The sequence below is a fragment of the Empidonax traillii genome, unplaced genomic scaffold, assembly GCF_003031625.1.
Source record: "Empidonax traillii isolate 1590-97213 ecotype Southwest subspecies unplaced genomic scaffold, ASM303162v1 scaffold11:size2795301, whole genome shotgun sequence".
Lineage (NCBI taxonomy): Eukaryota > Metazoa > Chordata > Aves > Passeriformes > Tyrannidae > Empidonax > Empidonax traillii.
In genome coordinates, this window is record NW_020955204.1 from 1,192,705 (window position 1) to 1,218,147 (window position 25,443).

The following is a 25,443-nucleotide window of genomic DNA, read 5'->3' on the forward strand; positions in this document are numbered from 1 at the left end:
GATTTACCATTAAGACACATTCCAGCAAGGCAAATGTCTTCATAGCAGGGCAGTGAAAGAATGAGTGCCTTTTGAAAGATGGCAGTTGCCAGATAAGCTCACATCATATTCCTCACTGTTGGTTGCCTGGGCCTGTAGAAACAGTTTTCATGTCAAGATGGTGCGTCTGAAGGTTTTTTGCTACTTAGAAACTGTGTTAATTCTTTTCCTTTTGCTTTTATTTTGTGTCTGTGCTACTTGGCAGTCAAACAAGGTCACCTAGTAGGTGAGGTCTGGTGTTAATCAGAAGGATTAGGAAGCAAGCTGTTACTGGTTTGTTGCTGGCCATGCAGAGCAGGTAGCAGGTTGGTGTTCTTGAGGCCTGTAAGTCTAACAGATTAGCACTGTTTGTAAAGTTAAGTTTTCCTTTCTGTTCCCCTTGGAAGAGCAGTAGCATACAGTGCAATATATTTTTTAAAAAAGAAATTAAAAAGTCAGTGCTTACTTTTCACACTTTTTTCGAGTATGCCTGATGGGGCAGCTGATGGTATGTTTATGCTTCAAACTGTGTTCAATGAGCACCAGTTTTGAAGTTTCCAAGTGATTAGAATTAGCCAAGTTGATGTTTTCCCTAGTCATGGTCATGTTTGCATGAATGTTTGAAAATGGCTAATTGAGGGGTCTCAGAGAAGGGGTAGTTGTTGTGCTGGGTAACCTGTTTTATTATAAAACACTGCATACAGTGCTTTCCTTAATGCTCATATATCAGGTCTAGGCTGGGAAGTCGAGATTCTCCACCTTTGTCTGGCCGCTTGTGTTTGTTTTCTAATGGTTCACTGTAGCTATGAAGTGTATCAGTCCTATTCTAAAACATTATCATCAGTTTGTGAGCCCCCCGCACAGTGAGATGGTTAAAAAGGAGACAACTGGATCTTGCACCTAGAAAAGAGTGAATGCTTCATTCTAGTTCCAAGTCAGTCTTTCTCCAAAGCAGTTAATCTTTGGCATTTAATGGGCAAGCGCTGCTGTTTCTCTTGACCAGGTGATAAACCCTCTCATATGTGATACTTCTCTGAAACACTTGATCTTCTGAAGTGTCATTTCTAATCTTGTAAATATATTTTTCCCTGAACAGCCCTCTGAAAGGTAATGAAGGCTGGGGGGTTTGTTTCCCTCTGGCCAGAAGAGACATTAGTAACTCAGTAGTCTGCTGTTTTGTAAGACAATTTAGCAGATAAATAAATATATGTTTTCCCTGGTGTTCCTTTGAAACAGCTCTTCCTGAGAGACTGGCATTTCAGTCTTCAGAAGGACACAGAAAGACAGAAAGGCACCATGTCTTGAGTGACTTGCCTAACTTCTTTATCAATAATTGTGTAAAAAACCTATTTTTCTAGTTGCTCTCTCTCCAGCTGGCCAGTATTGCTCTTTGCAATTTCTCTTATATTTTTATTCTTTAATTTTTCTTTGGTTTTCAGTGCTATACTTGGGACTTTGCTCCACAAATTTAATGCCAGGAAAGGCTTTTCATTTAGCAGTTGCTTCTTTTTACTTAAATTTTCTTGTTTCTTGTTGTCCCCCTCAGTTCTGCCTTAAATACTTCTCCTTCAGTAATGGTCGTATCCTTCAAAGACGGGTATATACATTTATATTTATAAAACTTTTATTTTTACCAGATTATGTATAGTCTTTTAAATATAATTAAAAATAATAATAGTAATTTTTATGTCGATGGATGTCAATATTTGAATCTTTTTGATAGGACCAGTGATCCTTGCTTATTTGTATGTACTTTTAAAAATAAATCTCTGCTTAGATAAGTTAGTTGTCTTGAATGTTTTGTTGTTAACATAATCCTGGTTTTAGGTGAGATACCCTTGTTCTCAGAGCCATAAGTAGGGTAGTCCCCTTTTCCTGGGTTTACAACTTCTCCAAGACTTGAGGACTGTGAGTAAAGTAGTTTATAATAGATGGAAGCTTTATTTTTGAATAAAAGACTACTCTTCTTGATTGGGGGATGTTACTTCAACTATTGTGTCTTTCTGCAGAATTATAACCAACTTGCAGTGTGGCTTTTCTTTTAGTCTTCTAAGATACCTGTATCTCACTGAAATATTCAGAATGTCAAGGTTTTATTTACTTTGTGTTGGGCTCACTATTTTGAGGCTTATTTCCTAGAAATACCTTATTTTTTTCCGAAATTAATTTGTACTAGATGCTCAGGATCTTGCAGGTTCAGAGAGAGAAAAAACCTGAAGTGTTAACATCTGGCATTTGCTACTTCTCTCAGCGCTAAAGTAGCTAACTTCCTATTATAGTGTTCCCAACACTGTATATTCCCTTACCCATCAGGGTGGTCCTGGAAAGCAATTGACATGTTCTTAGAACCACCAGCAAATGTAATGTTCCCTTCACCACCTTTTTGTATAGCCTTTGTAGAAGATAGCGCACATTTTGTCTTGTAGTTCTATGCAACTCTTGTGAGTACCTTCTTAAGGGTATATCATATCATACATCATCTGTTTTCATCCAAATCAGCAGTGAATCCTGTGAAGCGAATTGCAAGATTTCAGGATCTGTTTCTGCTTTAGTATGTCCGGTTTCATATGACATCTTCCAGGTACCCTCTTTAGAGGATCTGCTGTCAGACTTGACCCACTTCTAGAGCCAAATAAATATGCATTTTCTGGTAACCTCCTCTAAGCTCCTGATGGAATCTTTGGCCTACTCCTGCCCTATATACTATTTCTTCTGAAGTAACCTCCTGCAATTTAAAAAAAAATTATAGCAAATAAGTACAGATACTTAGCATTTTCTCAGTACTTCAGACATTGCTTTTTTTTCTGCTACATGAACACGGTGCAACTGAATCCAGTGTCAACCTTTAAGAATATTAGTAGATGCCACTTTGCCAATTATTTAGCATTTCTATTGTATCGAAGTCCCTAACCTCTGCAATAGAAATTGATTTAGCATTTTACATTGGATTGCATGAAACGTGATAAAATGCTGAAAATATGAAACAATTGGTTTGGTCTGATATAATTTGATTCTTCTGAACTTGCATGGCTTACTGGTGCTGGCTCTGATTAAATGGCTTTTCAAAATGGTCATTGTTGACCTAATTCTATTGGCAGTGTAGTCAGTGGGAGTTTTAATATTGACTACAATGGGAACAGTTAGACCAACAGATTGCATTAGAAATCCCATGCTGCGTGTTTAATTTCACTTCCTGATACAACAATCACTAAATATTAAGGTGAATTCTTGCCAAGATAGAAAAGCAGAACATGGCTTTCTTTTTGTCTTTACTGTGTTCTGTATCCACTGTTATTAATACAGTAGCCAAGTTACCAGATGAAAAAGTGTCTTTTTCTCCAAACTAGAGGACACAAAATTTTGAATTTCTGACTCTGTTTTCAGAGCTGACATTGCTGCTCCATTAAATTTACATTGGTCAGTTTCTCTTTCAACAAACAAACTAGACAATGCAAGAGGATTTCACTCTCTTACCCAGTCTAGAATAAACTTTCATCCTTCTTATGCCCTATTAAATGTCCATAAATCTCCTGAATGTTTGGGAATTGCTTTCTTTTTGCACTCTGTTGTAGTTAGTGTTAATACTATTTCTCCCCTACCAACTCTTATTCTTCACATCTCTGTTTTGATTTGTCCCACAATGGTATCTGAACAAATGAAGAATAACCTGAATTTTGAACCAGACACTTAAAGTTGTTCTGACCATTTGTTGTTCTTGCAGATTTCCAGCTGAGACAAAGTAGTCTGTTAATAATTAGAGTATTAAGTTTCCCTTGTCACCTCACTGTGGTGCATTTTTGTTTCATTTACTTTTGCAAGGTTATTGAGTTGCTTTACAGAGGAGGCCTTTTTTATGTAGACACACACACAGTCTGAGGGATTTGCCTTCCACTTTTGCAGGTAACGTTGATTAAACCACTGTGAATCATTAGCTAATGAGTCTATAGGTAGTTGACACTAAATAGAAAGTAGAGCATCAGAGAACTTTGAAAACTTTTCATTTCTTGCTGGAGTGCTTCACGCTGGCACTGCAGTGTGCTAACATCTGCTCTCCTCCCTCTGTCAGCAGGCTGTGTGTGGTACAGAAATAACACAAGTGCCACCCATCTTCACTGATCTGTAGGGGTTTTTTAATTTTCCTTTTTAGAGAGTGCAGAAATAATCTTCAGTTGGCATCAGGGTAATATCTGCCATTCTAGCTTTTCGACACTAGGCTAGACACTCTTGCATGTAGTTGTTGAGCATGGGAGTTTAGGTATAAATGGCTCTGTAAATTAGTAATTCAGAGTAATGTTTAGTAATATTCTTCTTTACCTCAGGGAAGTGTATCTTACACTTCCATTTACAGTAAATAGGAATTCCAGCATTCTTGAAGGATAGCCACTGTTTCTTATTCCCTGTAGTTTGAGTTATAGGGCAGTGGCCATTTGGGTCTGGTTTTTAATTTATACTTTTTGGGGAAGTTAAATATAGATGACTGTGTTTTGAATCAATAAAGACTATCTTCTGTTATGGTGAAAACTGAAGAAAAGCCTAGTCTTTTTTTTTTTTTTTTTTTTTTTTTTTTTTTTTTTTTTTTTTTTTTTTTTTTTTTTTTTTTTTTTTTTTTTTTTTTTTTTTTTTTTTTTTTTTTTTTTTTTTTTTTTTTTTTTTTTTTTTTTTTTGGATTAGGGGGAGGTTGTGTGCACAGTGAATAGGGCAGTACAGGATGCACTTCTCACATCAGAAAGTCTCTCTGATTAGAAGATTTGTGTCTAAAAATGTTTTCGTGGATACTAAGTCCATTGGCTTAGTGGCATTTAAAGAAACTTGAACAGTTAGTTGCTTTAGGTCTCTTGATTTGGACTGTAGACTTTGCACTTTTATCTTCTTTTGTTTGCTGGAGCTAATTCCTCATTCCTTTTGAAACCTGCTGCAGAGATTCTCTTCCACTGGAGAGTTCTGCAGGTTGTAGTCCTGCTGTTGTTCCTCTTCCTGATATTTGTCCGTTTCAAGAGCGTCTTCCAGTTCTAGTAAATGTCCAAAGCAAATGCAAACCCTGAAAACTGTTTTGTTGCTTTTCTCCCAGGTTTGCATATCAGTGTTGTTTCAAACTGCTACATAGAGTTTTAAAAAATGTATTTCTTGTCTTCTGCTAGCTCTTACTGTATGTGGCAAGAACTGGAATATGACACTTCTTTTTTGCTTTGGCCTTTTCTCTTTAGCAGGAAAAGTTGATATGTCAGCACTTGAGTTTACAGGATTCCTTCTGTTATTGATCTACATCTTAACTGATAAAAGAACAGCGGTAGCTTTTACATTTCTGATTTTTAGGAACCCTGCTGGTTACACAGAAACCTGAGGGTGAGGTGCAGCTCTGGCTGTGAACTGCAAATGCTGTGTCTGCAGTGGGAGGAGAAATGGAAGCTTTGAGCTTGGATTCAAATTGAGTTTTGGTGAAATAGCTTGAAATGCTAATGACCTTTGCAGAACAACCTCTGCTTTTGTGTTCCTGGGTTCCTCAAGTGTGTGGGAAACAGCCACGTAATGGACTTTCTTCTCAGCCTACGTTTCTTGCTCACTGACTTTAAAAAAGCAAAACGAGAAAAGATTATAAAATGCACAGCTTGCTGGAGTGGGTTAGAAATGTGCTGCTAGTGCATTGCATAAGGAATGTTTAGTTTCCTAGTGATTTCTAGGCTCTTCAAGTAATATTCCCCCCACAACTGCTTGGGAAGGAGAAAAGGAGGGCTGCAATTACAGATGGAGATCTGGAATCCAGGGAGAACAGACTTGTTACTTCTGCAAGGTCATACAGAGAGTAAATTCTGAACAGAGAAGAAAGCACTGCGAAGGTCTGTTTCAGAACTCCAGTGTCACTAATGGAGTTTCATTATTTTCCTTGCGGTTTTAGTGCTGTATAATTACAGATCCTCTTGTCGCCTATGAATGCAGTATCAGGAATTTTGTTCGGTTGGGATTCTGAAGGTCCTCCTGTTTGACCTCCTGCTTGTTGTACAGTTGTTATTGCCAGAATCAGACTGGGTCAGCCGTGGCTTTGGCTGCTGTCTTGAGACTTACAAGGATGGCAGCTCTGCAACCTCTCTGTGCAACCTGTTCAGCATTGCACTACCCTTGTCAGGAAGACTTTCCTGTATCTGCTGTAGGATAATAGATGCTAGACCCTTTTGCCTCATTTCCCAAGGCCCAGACAGTTACTGTTAAGCAGAATGAGATGTTATTAAGGAGGTGCAGTTTTGTCTGATATCACCAAACATTTATGATTTAACTGGGAAAGCTTTTGAAAGATGAGATTATCGTAAGATCCACTTGAACTGGACCTTGAGAGAAAGAGCACAAAAGAATAGTGTGTAGATTATGCTCTTCTGCATGTACTTTTGGGAATGAAACTGTGAAACATAGCAGATCTCTTTGACTAACAGAAAGCTCCCAGGACTGTCGTGAGCTTGCTTTTTGCTCTTCCAGTCAAAATTCTAAGGTTTGTCTTTCATTTGCTCAGGTGCTGACATTGATTCATTGACTCTTTGTGGTTTTGTTGATACTTTTGAGACACTGTAAAACAATTAAGAAAGCGGACTTTGAGGTTACCCATATGTAAAATTGTCAAGAGGATTTGGTACAGTTAGTTGTATGAATTTGGAACATTATAGAAACATGAAAACCATTAAATCTCTGTAGCATGTTTAAGATGACTAGGTGATGTTGTTGGGTTTTTGTTTTCTGGGAAAATGTTTTATTCCGCAGTATTTTTCATGTACAATAATTTTCTTTCCTTTACTGAAGGGACAATGGAGACCGATCTAGGCACCGAGCTCCACGGAATGCGCGCATGTCCGCACCATCGCTAGGGCGCTTTGTCCCAAGGTAAGGCATCTACATAGAAGAGTAAAAGGGTGTGGAAATCCTGGAGGTACCAGTTGCAGGACAACTCTCTGGTGCTTTCAGATGGATTCCTTTTCTTGCACAGGGCTGCTTTATCCTTGGTTTTCGATTTCTGGGACTCCTGAGATGACATGTTAGTATGAGCAGCTCATCCTGTGTCATTTGAAGGGCAGCATGATCTTAGTGCTTCTTACTTGCGGGTTGGAGCCATGGTGTGAAGGCAGAATAGGAGAAGAAAAGAATCTGATCAGAGATCCTCAGCACAATGTGCTGGTTTGAGATTAGGATGCTATTGTGGGAAGTAGAGGATTTGGTTAATGCTGATCTTTGCAGCCACATTGATCAGAGGAGAATCTAATCTGTAATTCGTTTCTTGTTTGAAGCAGTGAAGCGGTTGGCTAAGCAGAGGATTCCAGCCTTCCCTCTACTATAGTCTGCTGGAATGTAGTCATATTTCCTCCAAGTAATTGCAGTTGCTCTCCAGGGCTGTGTACACTGGGATGTCTTTCTCTGGGTAAGCTTACTCTCTTTGTTTTGCAGACGCTTTTTGCTGCCAGAGTATTTGCCTTATGCTGGGATTTTCCATGAACGGGGACAGCCTGGCTTGGCCACCCATTCCTCTGTCAACAGGGTTTTGGCAGGTAATGAGATTTCCTTGTTTGCAGTACTCATGTATATATTAGTGGTATTTTTTTCGTGAATCTGAGCAGAGGACGATTGATAAAGAGAAGTAATTCCAACTTTTGAGGTTCTATTTAAGTTGTCTAAAGCAAGAGGAACGACTGTTGGAGTGATGTGGTGAGCTGTCATTCACATGCTGAGCATTGGAGATTCCATGCTTCCAGTACGTGTATGGGAGTGTCTGCATGAACTGGGGAGGGGTGCTGTTAACAATTCTCCCTTTATTTAACTTCCTCCCCTGTTCCTAGATGTCTTTTAAAAAAAAAAAAAAACCCTGACAGACTAATGATCAGCTTGCTGCAGGTCCTTCTAATTGAATTATAGGGTGCCTTGTTCATGTTCCGGCTAGGAAGATGCACACAAGGCAATGCGGGATTCAATTAGGATCTTAATAAGTGCATATTAAAAAACTCAGCTGCCACCACATACAGCACACAGGCATTTGGGAACCTTAGAGGGCAAGCGGAGGTGGAGTGAAGAGGAGGAGTATGGCAGTCTGGCAGTTCATGGATGAGATGGTTATAGATGACACATATCTTGAGTGTGAGTCTTTTTTGACTGGGTCTAAGTTGCTCTGTAATTAATCCCAGTGTGGGGGAGTAATTTTGGAGCTTGGGGGAGAGCAAGAGATGATGTGTGGACAGGTAGGTTGGGATGGAGGTAATCAAAGGACCACCACTGAAAGGAGTGTTGAAAGGTTTCTCAATAAGCTTCATGACCCTTCTCCTTATCCTGAGTCACAATCAGTGCCTAAGCCATTTTTGATGGGATTTATCTAACTGTTCTTAAGAGTCTTCACTGGAGTTTTCCCAGCTATTTTGAGATGGAACTGTTGCTGGTTTTGCGTAGCTGATTTAGTGTGGCAGTGGTCTTGTGTGATATCTTTCAGATTTTTATCTCCCTTGACATTTTGGGTTGAGTGCACTGTTCCTAGATCCTGCTGTTGCAGTAGTAGTAAGAGCTCAGCCAAAGCCCAGCTTCCAAAGCACCTCTGGTTTTTTTGCATTGGAAACAATGGAGGTAGCCTGTAGTTTTAGCTGACGCACGTACTTTCCTGTGCTTGCTGCCTGTGTGGGCTTTGGCTGTTGGCGCGTGGAAACAGCACACTGGCAGATAATTACTCGCTGCCAGGCAACACTGCAGAACTCTTGTGTGGCCCCACTTTGCTGGAGACACCTGCCTACAACCCTTCTTCAGCCCTCTTTGCAGTTCGCTTGTTTCTTAGTGGCTGGGAAATAGCCAGGCTTTTTCGTCTTGCACTTTTTTGGGAATTTGAGCCCCAAGACACAAGTGCCTGCTGGTTCCAAGAATAACAAAAGAAGACACGAATTGTAATCATGGGCATTTAAAAAGCAAGATCTGATTTTTCTGTGGTCCTGTGCTGAGCCTACTTAAGGCAAGGTTCGTTGGCTTCTGTAGTGTTGTAGAACCTCATGATGGAATGTCTAGGACTCCACAGTAAAGGCTTTTATTGGCTTGAATTAAAATTAATTCTTGTAGTGCAGTAGCTGCTTCTGTTATGTTTTAATATTCTGTTTATTTTACCTATGCTTTCATCTTTCAAAATGTGTATTTTTTTACATTTGTGCTGAAAAACTTGTTCAGGTGTTGCAGAAACCAGGAGAGTTGAGATTTTAAATGTTAGGAGAAGGCATGAAAGGCAAAAACCAGAAAGTGATGTTGCAATTGTGGAATAGCCAGAGAATTTCTTGTACTTGGTATATTGGTCAGCAGCATTGTAATTTTCAGCATTATATTTCAGAGCCATTGGAAGTTACAGTGCTGATAGCATGCTTTCCTGTGTAGTTAGCCTGTGCCAAGTCTTACGCTAGTCCTTTCTTCAGTATCGTGGTTGAAAAACCTCTACTCAAGCTCAGAAGTACTTTAACCTTGGCCTGGGAATTGAGGGTGAGGTTACCAACCTTGGCTGAGGAAAAAATCCATCATCCATTTTCCTTTTAACACAGGCTAATCTAAGCTTGAATGCCTTAAATTGCTTCATCCTATCATGTATCCAGACCGTAATTTCTGAATTATGTTTCAATCCAAAAATGCTAAATGTATTTCTTATGTAACCTTTACGGCATTTGAGAAGAGATACTAAAAACCCTGTGTTCCTAACCTGACAGCTTTCTAAAAACTGACAGTAGACTTCTGTGGTCAAGGATGAGTGAGAGCTGCTGTTTGGGAAAATACAGCCAATCGCACTTCTTCTGTCCCCTGCCCTACTTACTGCTGTATGCGGAGAGGAAATCAAAGCAGCAGATGGAGATCTTGGTGTGTGAATTACTGTGGTGTGCTGACTATGTTTCTTAATGTCAAAGCTCTTGCTGTCAGGTTCTGTCCACGTTTACTTTAAACTCTCTACTTTATATGAACAGCTTTCTGTTGTTTAAGCGTCGTTCTCATATTGTCTGTTACATAGACAAAGGCTCCACGATAGGGAAGGCTGCCTTGTGAATAAATTCCTAGAGCAATCTGGTTTAATGAACTACTAAAAATTATGGGTTATCTAAGCAGAGAGGCTGGTACAGCAACACAGTAGGTTGAGCAGAAAGACTGATGTGCCAGGCAGGTTTCAGGTCAGGATTAGAGTCCTTAGTATTAGTCAGGGAACTGGTGGCCGTCCCTTTGCCAAGGCACTTCCAGGCAAAGCATAGGAAAGGTGGCAACAGATGGGTAGAGTAGGTGGGAGCTCAGGGGGAGAACGAAGCGATACTAGTCAACATGACAGACAGAGATATCTCCATGCCAGCAGCCTAATTTGCATGGAGCACTGGAACAAAAACGCGCCCCAGTAGCACCTTCCTGCCTGCCTCCTTATCTACTGGTGCAGTTTAGACCTATCAGCTGATATGATATGCTGCATCACTGTGCTTTCTGGCACCAAGTAAAACACCATGTGAAAATATATTACATCAACACTGTTACCTTTACCATTGAAACTTGTAATCACACCAAAAAGTGTTGGTAGTTTGACAAGTTATATTTTCCTATAAAGTCTATGTTGATTGGCAGTAATTACACTGTCCTCCTTTAATCCTTTATTAACTGAGTCTTATATCAGCTTTTTCATTATTTTGTCTGGAATCAATGTCAGGTTGACAAGACTGACAGTCTCATCCTATTTCAACCTTTTAAAATACTAGTATAACAGTAGCATATTTTTCAGCCTTCCATATTCCCCTTTATTTCAAGACTCATCAAAAAATCTGAGAGTTCATTTGGCAGCTCTTCTAAGGCTCTCGATAGTGTGGGCTGTAAGCCACCCGCTGCACTCTCCTCTCCTTGGTGAACTGCCCTAAGGGACAGCGTTTTGGTCTCCAAGGAAACGTCCATACAGTAAAAGCTAGTTGAAGTGGTTGCTTGTTTAAGTGATGATGAAAGCAGTAAATACATTTTGGATTCTCACTTCTAAGCAGTGTTAACCTGTCCAAGGAACACACAGCTCAGTATTGTGTTTACCACCTCCTACTCCTTTTTGAAATGTTTCTTTAAGCTGCCTACTGTTTTGTTGATTTTTTTAATTGGTTTTGGTTTGGTATTTTTGTTGTTGGGTTGGGGGTTTCTTTTGTAATAAGTTACCTCTTTGTCCTAAGTCACATTGTGAGCAGGACACTACTAAATAATTTGATGGCCAAGTTCTGGGGGTTTTTTTTGTGTCTGGTAGCACAGACTAGGATGTATATTTTAATATATTTTTAAAAATCAGTAAATACATTCAAAAAACCCCAAAAGATCCACATCATTGCCACTCAGGTGCTTGTGACCTCTTGTTTTCCTCTGTGAACTTTTACTTCAGGCTTTATAGTAATTAATTGCTTTGGTATGGACAGAGACATGCTGATGGTATAGTGAAACAAAGAAGGCTGTAGTTTCAGTTCAGTGGAAGCTTGGAGGAAGAAGAGAATCAGTGTTTGCCAAGGAACTTTCCAGGAGTTTTTAAAAATTGACACAGATGCCATTTTGTTGACATTTGTTACTCATTAGGAGACATACAGATGAAAGCTTATGGTAGAGTTACCTAGCTTTGTGAAATGCTTCTGTCTCGCCTCACTTTGTTTTAATAGGCCGCTATTCAGTTCTGTGTATCTCAACTAACAAAATATTTTTCTTTGTGTGGTCACAGGTCGTGTTTGTCTGTTCTGGCTTTGCCAACAGACTGTATCTGTTTAAATGCAATCCAACACAGTGGCACTGAGTCTTCCACCTCATGGGGAGATCCAAACTCAGCAGGGCTTAAGGGTTGAGTGATACAACACTCTTCATTTACAGTTCCAAATGATTTCATTGTTATCTCAGGATGATAGATTCAGACCAGAGACTGAACATTAACATGTAATCAAAGAATAAGCTTGATATTACAGATTTTTCCATAGCTCACACCTATTCAGGGTTTAACCTTCTACAAGAGCAATATAGGTTCATCTTTGGATATCTCTGCTGGAGTTGCCAAAGCAAGCTGTCTGAAGCTAAAAATCAGCTGATCCCTTTAATGGGGATCTAGAATTTCAAATTGTAACGTTCAGCTGCTGTTTTCCCAAAATCATGTAAGCTGCTGTTTTCCCAAAATCATGTAAGCTATCCTTCACATTCTTCACATCATTCTTCACAACTTGACTCCCTGTGAGAATTCAAAGTCAGGTGTCTTCAAGTGAATTTCTGTACTTCAGCCAGCAACTGCTAACACACAATTGTTAGAGCATATGAAGTTTCAACAGGATGAAAATTAGTTAAAGCAATGTTGTCATCCTTCTGGGACAGGATGATTTACTTGAGCACGTGATAGTTCTAATAAGAATTAGGGTGATGGCCAGTCACCAGCCAAATTCACTAACTAAGGTGCCTCCTGGTGCATGTTCCTGGTCCATTCCCAATCACTCTAGCTGTCATTAGGGTTAATGTTCACAATCAAGTGAACAATCACAATCACCTAGAGCCAGTTAAAATGCGTATCAATGAGCCTGTGATACATGCAGTTGTAGAATTAGAACTAGAATTAGCCCAGTAACCTTTCACTTCCACTCTAATGATGAAAGTGATCGTGATAAGGGGCTTCTTTGGTTTCCTCCAAAACCATATTGCAGACAGATCTCTGGTTCCTGGCATTTTGGTTGTGATTGCCTCCTGTGGCTCAAGTCTTCTTGATCTAATCCTCTTCTGTCATGTACAGTGTCAGTGCACTGTTATTTCTGTTCTGAGAAGCTCCCATCCTTCAAATGTGCTTGCAGTGATGCACAGCTGTGCAGAGTAGGACAGAGATGACCTGAGATCTCCAGGGAGCCAGCAAAAGTTGATGGGAAAACATATCGCAGTTGTCTGCGATATACCCTATACTCTGATGTTTTTAACAGTAGGTATGCGTTTTCTGTACAGTTACCTGAGATTTGCATGTTTTTCTGAATCTGTACCTTCAGCTGTCTGTCACTGACTTTTTGATATTAGCTTACTTCTGCTTTTCATCCAAGATAAGTTTGTGAATTTGAATTAGTAGCCTGATCTAATCCTGCTTTTCATAATAGACAGTTCTGTAGAATAATAGAATCAATGAACATAGATGTGTGGCTTTCTATGCTGTGTGTTTCTGCTATAAGTCTGTTTGGTACTGCTAAATATGGAAGGATGTGAACCTTTGAGTAACTTTATTCTTTGTGGTCTTTCTGTGATCTACGTCAGTGGACACTAAATGACATAAGAGGCTTAAAATATGCCTCAGATTCTTCTGCGACTTGAGAGCTATAGATATCTGTCACCTTCATCACAGACTTGAGAACAGTTAATAATTTCTGTGAAAGTGCAGCCTTTCATGCAGAAATTTAAGGAAAAAGAGGCTGTACTGCTGAATTGCAAATGCCCAAACTTATTACAGTAGGAAGTGGTGGAAAGTGTCCCTTTATGGGACTGGTAAGAGGTATCCTCAGAGGTTATTTCCTCAACATGGTACTTAAGCTTCTGAAAACAGTAGGATTTTGGAAGTGTGGAGAAGACTTGAATTGTGTGTCATCCTCTTACTTAAGTGTTCATTTAAAAATTTACTTCGTGTGATCCAATAATGCACTTGCAACCCGTGAGCCTTTATGGAGGTTAGCTGCTGCACCTCAGCTCTTGTCTGCCTTTGTCTCTCTCCAGCTGCTTGTTTCTTAGAGCAGCTTTCAGCTGTGAAAGATTTTTATGTTGCTACTCCATCACAGTGCAGTATCTCTTTATAAATAGAATGTCCTGGTCGTTTGGTATCGGAGATGCAGAATAAAGTCATATACTGCGAATTAACTTTATTACAGTATTAGATCCCTTGTTGACTTCCACTTCATAAATTCTATAGCCGTGGCTACACAGTTTTACTATGTCATGATTGTGGTCAAAAGGTGAACTTCTTAGCACACATTCTTCCAATGAAATCTCTCTCCTGGAAGATAGAAGTCAGTTTGTTAATGCTTAAAAAAACAAACCTAGAAAACAACTCATAATACACAACGTTTTGTGGCTACACTGGGATCAGTTAGCTGATCTGCAGGTCCATCTTTATAGTACCTCAGTAATTTTTCCCTGTATTACAAGACACCATTGAGTTTGTTTTTTCCGGCTCTGTGCTTTAATTGGCAGTCCAGCTGCCTCTTTGCTGCTTCTGTAATCTGTGTCATCCTCTATCCTTGTACCTTGGCACAATGAAGGCTGATAGGTAGTTGATGCAATTAGCATTTGAATGACCCACGGGCAATCTCTTCTGAAATACTAGTCCTATGCTAAGACCCCCACAAAGGTTCCTAAATTGGTGGCATTGATTTTGATGCAGATAAATGCTTCTCTGAGATAAAGGGGGTTTAGTTATGTCTAGCTAGATGTCTCCTGATGTATCCTGGAGGATAGGTAGTGTTAACAGAAAGCCATTAACATATGCATTTATGTGATGGAAAAGATTTTGTGTGTTGATTCCAGTTAGCCTTTCCCTCACATCCTAAATATCAACTTCTGCAGTGAGAGTCTGAGCGGTTACTCATCCGCATTTTGATGTCTGCTCCTGCTGTACACTGTCATATACAAAAAGCATAAACAGTGTCAGGGTACTTTCTGTGCTGGAATGGAATAACTTTAATCTGGCTGTCTGCTTGTAGTGCCCTGCTTGCTCTATGTCTCTGTTCACTTACATTTTCCATTTAGCAGCAAACATGCTCTGTGGGCAAAACCACACCTCTTTTTACATCTGTGAACAGGTACAGTTCACAGATGTAAATTTGAATTCTTTGACTGGGACATTAGGAGTGCAAAGCACTAGGGATTGTAGGGCAGATGGAATGAACTTACATCAGAACCCTTGTAAGATGTTGCCCCCTATTTGATTCTAGAGGCTTAAGTACTCTCAAGGCTTGAGTGATTCCAAAACCAGTTTAATTTCTGAAATAAATTTTGTGTATCAATGTCTATATGGAAAGAACACCTCTTCACACCTGAGAGCTGGAGAGTTTCCATAATTCTCTTAAACAATTGAACAGTAAAGGTGAGCTTTAAAACCTGCTATTGCTCAGTTCTTTTTGTTCTTGTCTTTCCTTTATGCTTTTGTAACTCAAACCATAGTTCATCACGATCTATTAAGTCTGGGAATGTGTTAATTGAGAGGGATGGGAGTCATCTGGAAATAAGAATCCACAGCTGTGTGCACTATGGGGGGTATTGACACTAATTTTGGGGGCCTCTGACTTGTGAGGCTAAGCTTCCTGTATAGTTAGCAGAGAAAAAAAAGCTTCTTGTCTGATTCACCACCTGAAGTGAGCTGAACTGAAGTGCTCTGAATCTTCAGTGTATTTAACACTGATTATATAGGGAGTGCACTCAGAAGAGTGCTTCTCTGCTGTGGATACCTTAGATGTCTGAAATTAGACAGGCCTCATCCTGCTCTGATGGCTGAGTGGAGAAAGGATGTTACCTCAAAGAGGTCTTCGTTCATCACTTCAATGATGGGTCAGAGTGCACCTGCAGCAAAACTAGGAGAATTAAGTGATGAACCAGAAAGTTATGCTGCTTTTCAGAGTGGCTTTCATAGACTGGGAAATGGACCAACAAATTTTCATTAAGTTCAGTGAAGAGAGATGCCGAGTCCTGCACCTGGGGAAGAATAACCCACCCGCCAGTACAGGTTATGGACCTACTGTGTGGAGAGAAACTTTGCAATAAATGACCTGGGAGTTCTGCGGGCAACAAGCTGAACATGAGCCAGCAGATGTGCCCCTGCAGAAAATAAGGCTAATAGTATACTGTGTTGAATTAGGAAGAGCATTGCCAGCAGACTGAGGGACGTGATCCTTCTACTCAGACCTATTAAGGCCGCATTTGTAGTGTCTTGTCCAGTTCTTGACCTCCAGTGCAAGATGGCCTGGGCATACTGGAGTAAGTGCAGTGAAGGGCCACAAAGATGAGTAAGGGTTTAGAGACTTACTTGAGTGGAGAGGTTGAGAGAGATTCAACTTGCGATTCTTCAGCCTGGAGAAGAGAGGGCTTGGACTGGATACTGTCAATGTGTATAAAGGAATGAAGAGAAGGGAGACAGACTCTTTTTGGGGATGTCTAGTGAAAGGACAGAAAGCAATGGACACAAATTGAAATTCCATTTGAACTTAGGAAAACTTTTCCTTATTGTGAGAGTGGTCAAATGCTGGAATAGTTTTCCTGGTGAGGTTGTGGGATTTCTGTCTTTTGAGATATCCAAGTTTTACTGGAGATACTCCCTTGTAACCTGCTGTAATTCAAACTGCTTTGAGCAGGGGGGTGGTATAGAGCATCTCAGAGATCCTTTCCACTCGCAATCTTCAGTGATTCTCTGAATTGACTGAGTGCACAGGAGTAGTGAAATGATGCTGGGGTTCAGTGTAGGTGAATAGTTTTTTCTAGCTGTGTTAAGCACTGCATCTCAGGAGTAGGTACAGCTGCTTCTGGTTGCAGATATTGGGATCATCTCCTAATCTAGTTGTAAAATCTTGTAATGGCTGTAACTGCAGAGGACTTCTGGCTCTTTGAAGTTTGTCTGAGAGTGTAGATGTTACTGGAGAATGGTTACTAATTTTTCACTGAGTATATATTTATTTTGTGTCAAGAGTCTCATTTTCTGCTCCCTTTGGTAACTGAAAACTGAAAACCCCTCAATTGCCTGCTTGTGGAGCATAGCTGTCCATAGAAAGACTTGTTCTGGATCAGTGGCTGTACATTATGGACATAATTTACAATTTTTATTTGCAAGTAAGATTAGAATGAGCATGACTCTTCTGGTCAAAGTGAGTACAGGCTACTTCATTTTACAGGACATGCTTGATGAGGTCTGAGGTGTCATGGGATTTTTGTCTAGTGCGATTGCACTGAGATTAGCAGTAGTAGGAAAGATCTGCATTTACTCATGTGCACCAGATGCTGTCTGGGACTGGCTGCATTTCAGGACTTGTGGAGATGTTCGCTGCTGTTCCATGAGAGAAGTTGATAGACCTATGTGTAGGACTGTCCTTCCCATGAGAAAGTCATATTTAAGGTTTAAAAGGTCCCAAATACAGAGCCTTGAAGTACCAATTACAGTTTTACCATTGTGTGTCACAGAAGAGCTGCTGGTGCAATTGCAGGATTGTTGTTAGCAGCACTTCATAGGCTTTCGTATGCATTTGTGGAAGACTGTTCAAATGGGAACAGAGTGGTGCTTAAGGCCCTGAACTGAGCTGAAACAACAGGGAAGATTTTGGACAGTTAAAGCACTTCTATGGAATGACTCTAGACCAAAGGCAAGATGTATTTCAAACAAGTCAGCTGTTAAGCACTCTAGTTACAGTCTACTCCTGTTGGCCTTTCAAAGGACCAGGTGTTTGGGGTCTGGGATTGATCCACTTCTTTCAGTAGATAGTAAAATCTGGATTGTGACAGTGGCAATTGCATTCTGTTTATTTGCAGGGTTGATCTTTCCTGCATTTGCTTTGTTCCCAGTGATGATCCAATGGTACCATTGTGGCTAAATGAATATTATTACAGCCCAGAGTGAGATGAGATGCCTTGGGACAAATAATATGAATCCCCTTTGCAGTTTGTGAAGGCTTGTTTTGGGCAATGTAGTAACTCTGAAAATGGCTTTGGGGAGCTGCCTGTGAACCGAGGGAATTTGAATTCTTGTCATCATGACATAGTGCTAAGGCCTTATGTAGGCAGGTACTATCAGGGACTATGAAACTGCTTGTTACCTTTCTATATGGTCTTATTGATCCCATTCCAGATGATGTTCAAATCCATGTGCAACTCTGTGTCTACACTTCAGGACTCAAAATAGCTGAAGGAGGAATCAGCTGAGGAAAACTTCATCTGTGGAACAACATAAGTTTGATATACTTAGCTAATCAAAGAAGTAGTTGTTGTTACTTGATTGTTCTAGATATATCTGTGGGGGAAAGATTTTTGATCGAGCACCTTTAAATTCAATAGACAAAAGGCAGAACCTCAGGCCAATTTAGACTGGAAAAAAATGACATATGAGTGATGGTATTAGGGTTTTTTATTTCTTGGAGGACTGCCATATAAAGTTCACCACTTACTTTGTGGTAGATGATTGCTGAAGTAGGTGTTTTTCCACTACATGGAGTATTTCAACTAGCAAAATTGTTGCCTGGTGTCAAGGGGAAGTTTATGATCATAGTACTGGTCTTGAAGTTACTGGTATATGTACGGGAGTCTTTATAGGGTGTCTGCAGTGGTCCCAGTGCAGGAGAGGTTCTGCTCACCATTGGTATCATGTCACAAGCTGTTGTCTGTTCCAGTGCACAATGGAAGGGAGCACTGAATCTGAGAAAGCTTGTATAATGTATTTGCTGATGCAAACTGTCCCAATAAGCCTTTCTTTGTACTGGTGACTGGGAAGCTAAAGCTGCCTTTGAGATTCAGAAAGGCATTGGAGAGAGATGATGATGTTCTTAAAAGTGAAGGGTGCAGGCTGATTCCTTTTGTGTGCATTGTTAAAGTGATGAATTTCTAGATATCATTATATCAGAAGGGGTAAGGCTTTGCAGAAGTGCTCATCTTTTTGTGGGCGGTGAGGGCCCCTTGGGGACCTGTCTCTTTGTGGGTGGTAAAGCTCACTTAACCATAAAACTATTTTCCCACAGCTTGCTGCCTTCTTTTAAAAGGGGGTGAAAATAATTAAAAAACCATCCATGCTCCAGAGTGCAGAGGGGAGGCAAGGACCTGTGCGATCCGCAGTGCAGAGGGGTAGGAATTCTCAGAGACCTGCCACATTTTGGCCATCATCTTTGAAGAGATTAGTCATGATTTTTGCTTACGTGTTTTATATTGGGAGGGAGAAACCCAACACCACAAAGCAAACCCTGAGCCAGATTTGCTATGCCTGATATAGAATATATTCCGAGACATTTTTATAGCCACCCTGGCACAAAGATGGAGGAAGCTCTTGCTATGGCAACATAGTTCTGTGTGCTGATCTCCATCTCCCTTTCACAAGTAGATGGGATTGTATCATTGGATCCTTTTTTTTTTTAAATTGAACATTAATGTATCAGTCTGTTATCACTGAATGTATACAAATCAAAGGTTGTGTTAGCTATTTGATTCTGCAGTGGTAGTTTTCCCTCCACATAGTATTGTTACGTGAGATGGTGCTGTTGAATTTACGCTTCTGGCTGCTGGTTTTCCTTGATTGCAGGGGAAGATGTATGGAAAGGTATTGCAAGGTCAGTGACAACTTGCCTGCCTCTTCAGAGTTACTTTTGACTTCTGGGTTTACCGTAGTCATGTGTTTTACTTTACTTGAGCCACACTGAGAAAGTTGCCCCGTCTGTGTGGAAGCTGGAGGAGTTTTAGAACATGCCCTTGGCAAAGGCAGAGCCTAGGCAAATAAATTTAGGCTGTGGACTTTTCCCAACACATAAAGGCTGGATTTGTCAGTGGTTTGGAGTTGATAAAAATATGGAAGGTGTTAAGTGTCTTGCTTGAGACAGGGAAATTCTTGAAGAAAACTGAGCAGAGAAGCCAAATGGTATTTGTGCAATAGCAAATACAGGCCCTAGTCAGGATGAGAGCACCAGCTTTTTAACTTGTCACTTCAGAACTCAGTGAAACGTAAATGCAGGCAGCAGGAGATTTTGAACACTAGAAAATATAAACAGGATCCAAAGCTAGGGGTATACCTCATATATGTCTCCCTCCGTGCCCTGTGCCTTTTTAAATTAGTGTATCTACCACCTCTGGAATGGAGCTGAAGAGGGAATGGTCTTCAGTGTCTGCAGGAGCTCAGAGCTGGTTTTGAACTAAGCAGGCACTACAAGTCAGTGGTATTAAAGGAAGCTGTATTTTGCTTTCTTGAGCAGTAGTTGACACACTCTCCAGTTGAGCTCAGTGTGGGCTATAATCCAGCAGCCCTGGCAGGCAGGACTTATGTTTCTGAGAATTCAAAATCAGCAGGAGCTGTGAGGCAGCCTCTATACATATAATTGCCCTGGGCTCTAAGTCCTGCTGAGCTCCCTGGCAGTCTGGCTTCTGAGTTACACTCTTGCTGATCTGGGAACCAGATTACATCTCTTTCCCTTACTTCAAGCACTGCCTAAAACTATGTACAATTTCAGCTGTATCAAGCTGCTTCAACCTGTTAGTTTTTGCAGCAACAGGTGAGAAGGAGTACCTAGGTGTGGCTTATGACCCATGAGATGACTTCAGGGCTGACAGCAAAAACAGAGATCAGTGTGGAATAAGCTGTAGTGATTGTCATAATTGCTCGTTTGTCTCTTTCAGCATCTTTGGGGATGGTTAGGGTGGTAATGGTAGTGAGGCGGCAGTCATTCACATGAGGCAAGGGAGGAGTAATTGAAGAATCAAAAATGTTACCACCTGTTCTAATAAAGAGATGATGATGATAGTTAGACTTCTAGTCCTGAGCTTTGACCAGGAAGAGGGTCACTAGAAGTAGAGCAGCTTCAGTAGTCGGTGAGAGATGGAAGGTGTGCTGGAGGGGAAAAAGAAAAGTGACTGCCAGGAGTTCATAGTGTACAGTTTGAGAGCTAGAGATGAGAAGAACATGTGCGGGTAAATGCATTTCCTCTTCTCACCCTGGACATCCTGTGTCACAAACTGTGATCCAGAGTCTGGGAAATTTAGAGATGCCAGAAGTTAATTCATATTTGTGTTGTGAGAGGGAGGAGCAGAGCATACAAATGTTTACTGACAAATGTCAAGGGATAGAAACTGACACAGTAAAATCATAGAGGCAGGTGAAGTGCTTAGAAGAGTTGAGAACGTGCTTGTGTGTATGATGGGAGGAATTGCAGGAGGGGAAGAGAAGTTTGAAAGGATAGAGGAGGTAATGTCGCTTGGTAATTTTCTTATAAGCAGCTGAGATTCTGCGCAGAGACAATTGGAGGCTAGAGGAGGGGAGGGTTTGAGGAATGAGTCAAAGGTGGTGATGAGGCAGCTGGGATTGCAGGCGTGGGTTTCAGTTAAGCTGGAGAAACACTTTGTCTCCTTTCAAACAATTGTTCGTATTAGCATTCGTGGTGTGGGCATGCATGCACCCATCCATGTGATGTCTCCTGGTGTGCTGCACACAGAAGTTCTTTGAGGATCTTGACTTTGGTTCCTGATAGACCAACCGAGTCAGATCTCAAACTTCTCTAAGGTGCCATAGTAGAAGAAAAAAGTCTAGTGGAGAGAATGGGTCTGGTGATGGTCTTCATTAGAGTTGTCTTGCAGTAGATGATGGAATGGGTACTGATACTGGGGATGGGTCAGGCTCAAAATCTGGTGGGGAGCATGACTGGGGGAAGGAGACAAACACCCAATAAATGCATATAGACTCCCACACCTCCATTATGAGGACACTGAAAAGCATAAAGGAAATCCAAAACTACTTTGCCAGAGCAGAAGGGAAAGAAGACACAGGAAAAAGAGAGCAGAGAGGAGGCAAGTAACTAACAGTGCTTACAGACTGGAAATCATAGCAAGATGAAATGAGAGAGAAGGGCTGATGGTAAACACTGGGAGACGTTAAGTTGTGATGGGGAGGGACTCAATAACAAAATGAAAAAGAGCTCATAGACCCCATGGAATGAGCAGATTTGCAAATATTTTGAAAGGTAAGGTGAGAAAACATTTCACTAAGGACTTTATTGAATTCTGTATCTGGAAGGCATAGAAGGGGTGCAAGAGGGAGAGTATGTGTCTGTCTTTTCCTGACCCAGCTTGGCTGATGAGGTTTCACGGAAGAACCTTCATTCATAGGTACGTGCACATCTGTTGACACAGGGAACAGGGAAAGCTGAAGGCATAGTCCTGTCATAACTTCTCTGCTTGCAAAGAAAATAGCTGTAATTGGATGTCAGTCTCTCTGCTCCTGTGATTTTAGTGAGCTACTGCTTAACTTCTGCTGTCGTATGACTTGTGAGGCCAAATAAAATTGTCATTTGGGACTGTAATTTTACACTGAATGCTAAGACTGAGAGGCTGACCTGGAGTGTTCATCACCTTCTAGAATGTACTACTGCTGGTTCTTTGATCTGGTAGGAGCTGGACCTCTGTCTCTGCTGCTGTGAGGATGAGATTTTGTAACCTTTTCACCAGTTTCTTTTTAGTTTGTGACTCCCTAACTCCAGTAAAGCATGGCCTGCTCCAAATCTCTTTTGTGTACAATTTCAAATTGTGCTATAAAACAGTAAATTTTGATTCCTCTGTTTTCATCATGTGAATTTCCCTACATTCCTTCTCATAAATGCTGTATGGAATAGCTGTGGCAGTTTTTTTGTACAGCAGCTTCTTGGACAGGTCTGCTTAGCACCCTCTGGAAGCATTATGAGCTAATTCAAGCTGGATTAAGGTCAAATCTGCCCTAAAAAAGAAAAAAAATCCGTCTGAAGTATCCATCCGTTGTGTAGCACAGGACCTACATGCTGAGTAGGTAATAAGTACTTCTGCTGCCTTCATTTTTTTGTATGTGGGTTTGAGTTTGACTTTTAATACTTAAGATAATGTGATAAGGTGTTAGTCTCTTTTCATCTTCTAGTCACTGTTGTAATTGCAGTGGATTGGACTTGTCTGTATTGAGCTGAGCTGTGACACAGATTTACAGAAGTCATTGCAAGGTTTGGTCAAACTTCTTGGTGCAGTCCTGCTGCCTTCTGGGAGCTCTGATGCTGCATCTGTATTCTGAATGTTGCATGGTTACTTTCCTGTTGTTACACATGGTCCATCAAGGTGTGGACTAACGTGCTTTGTCAGTCCTGCTCCAAACATGCTGGGATCTGGGTCATCCCTTGAGCCTGAATTGGCTCCATACGGAGATCTCTGTGAGTTACTGAGGTGCTGCAGCATGCTTTGTGCATTAAAGCTAGCAGCAATAAGGAATGAATCTGGTTTCCATTGCTGTCATCTAGACCATGCCAAACCACTCTCAAAACTTCCTCCATCAGAAAGGGTTCAGAACATTGCAAGAGCCAAGTACTTCATTTGCTGTATGTTTCTTTTACTATGTTCTTTTTCAGTTGGAACAATGTGGTCTCCCCATTATGTTCTTCCAGGCTGAGCTTCCTCCTTTCCATCTCGCCATACTTTAAAACTGCCTTCACATGAGTTAAACTGCTGTTGAATTTTGTGTTTTCTCAGCTTGCTCGTTTTCTTCTTTTTTGACTATGTCTCTGTTCTCTACCCAGAAAACAGCAAGTATGGCTGCTTATTTTCCAGTTCCTGTCCTGCCTTCTGTCCTTGCTCTATAGATTGAGGATACCTTGTAAATTGCTCTCTTTAGTGATGTCTTTCCAGCTTAGTATCAGTGTATTGTATTGTTAATGCTGTATTCGGAGCATTAACCCTATGCAAGGTTAGTGTCTGTTTTCTTTTGCAGACACAGTGACTGCAGGACACGTGGGTCTGACAAGAGGCTCTTAATGAAAACATGTTAAAATACATTTTATAAATTCTGCCTGTCGGCTCTTTGTTTGCCCTAAGACACTTTGTTAGTTTATGGAGTTTATTTGTCAGGACCTCCCCCTAGATTAACGGAGGTGCGTTTTTCTCTGAGAGCACATGACTTTGTCTTAACCTGCCTAGATGAGTACAAATTCAGAACAAATATGTATTTCCTCCGCTGACCTGTCCTGCTCACAGGATATTATGACTGTGGAATGTAATCAACCATTGAAAGTGTTTAGCTTAGTGCTCTGTATTGTGGTGGTCAGTCTGTGTCACTCAGCTGATGCAGCATTTCCGTTGCAAGTTTGAATGCGCAAGGCTTATGCTGTAATACAGCAGCCCTGAGATGTGTTTAGGATAGTAATGGTTTTTGTAAGTCTCCGTTGAATGTGGTTTTGTGCTTGATGCTTTTATTAATACTACGTACTGCTATTTCCACAATGAAAAGTGGCTCCAGTGTGGAAGCTTGTTGTACTGATAAACAGTTAAGTCTCCAGAATTCAAAGCCTTCCAGGGAACATACTGCTTCTTGGGTTAGTGAAAATTTGTATTTTTGCAATGTGGTGGTTGATAAGGCATGCATGTGCTGTACAAAGATACTGCTGAGGTTTTTTCTCCACTGCAGATGGGTGTTTTGGCATAAGACACACGCATTTCAAGTTGTGCTAAGCACAAATTCTTGCAGTAAGAGCTGCAGAGGCGGTAGCAGGCATTTGGCTTGCTGATTTGTTTAGATTAATAGGATTTCATGTAGTTAAAATGCACACTCACAATGGAAAAGGCTTTCCTGTGTAAAGCAGTTTCACTTGTTATTTTTACATCTATTCTACATCTGTCTGTTGGCATAGCTATATTGGTTAGATGGGGAGTGCTGTTACAACATTATTTGGGTGTCTTCTCAGGAGAGGAATCACTTAGTGTGAACTAAAACTGTGGCCACACTAACTTATGAGCTGTGGGGTTGATGATAAAGTATAACCTGACTGGAATACGGGCTAGAGTTGGCAAGGGTCTTGGCAAACAGTTCCTGTAACAAAATCTCAAGAAATTGCGAGACCTACGAATAAACTAAAACTGTAAACAACAGTTTTTGGCAAAACTGGATTAGTCTGATACTGTGTTAGAATCTATGTTAGATGAGTGAGCTGCAGTAGACCTTGTGGTGTGACAACTGTGGAGGACACAAGCCTTGGGTGGTAAGAATATTCTGGTTAGGCAATGACAGCAACCCTCTGTAGGAGTTTTTTGTTTTTTGTAGTGGAAATAACCCTCTGAATCCAGACAAACACTGCTAAACCAGAAAGTCAACTTGTTTAATGCTTGTTGGATGCAAAAATGCCTTAATGCAGTACTGATTCAGTTTCTCAGTGCCTGTGCTACTGGCCATGGCACTGATAATGGAAAGGCCAGCTGCAGATGTGCCAGTGGGACCTTACAAACTTTTTCTTCAGTAAGACAGCTGGTGTTGGGATGCAGATGGGCAAATTTCTGGCTGAAAAGCCAGACATTTAGCTATTTTGTTTTGACAGATAGCAGCAGTATTTGAGGACTACCTAACTTGAGTCTGGTCGCACAATGAATTCAGAGTGTCTCTTGGATTGGAAGGGCCATTTAGGCAGGGGAGGGGAAGTCTGGGAAGGCAAGTCCCCATTTCCTTAAAGCTACTTGTGCAAGGTTGTCCTTGTGTTCTTCATAAAGGCAACAAAGTGAGATGGGAGCTCTGGAAACTCAAAAGCTTAGTATCTGGTGCCTGCTCACAGCTGCTGGGTGGAAGGATGCCCCCTTTGACTAGTCTCTGCAAGACTTTCCATCTAAGGCAATTAGGATTAGCAGGCACATTTCATGCTCTGAAAAGTCAGAAAAGGAAAGACGAAGGAGTTTTACAAAAGGAAATGCCTGCCAGGCACAAATTTTGCTCTGGTTTTGTGCAGAGAATGA

The 25,443-nt window shown here is 40.8% G+C and overlaps 1 protein-coding gene across 3 annotated transcripts in view; it reads left to right on the top strand.

The window, feature by feature from the left end:
- The window catches only part of AMBRA1 (autophagy and beclin 1 regulator 1), a 121,394-nt gene that overhangs the window by 34,422 nt on the left and 61,529 nt on the right, over nucleotides 1-25,443 (top strand). For 2 of the 3 annotated variants that reach the window (XM_027887067.1, XM_027887082.1), the window contains 2 exons: nucleotides 6,799-6,882; nucleotides 7,441-7,541. In XM_027887067.1, the coding sequence (XP_027742868.1) occupies nucleotides 6,799-6,882; nucleotides 7,441-7,541 (185 nt within the window). The remainder of the gene's footprint in view (nucleotides 1-6,798; nucleotides 6,883-7,440; nucleotides 7,542-25,443) is intronic. The other variant, XM_027887076.1, reaches the window with a different exon arrangement.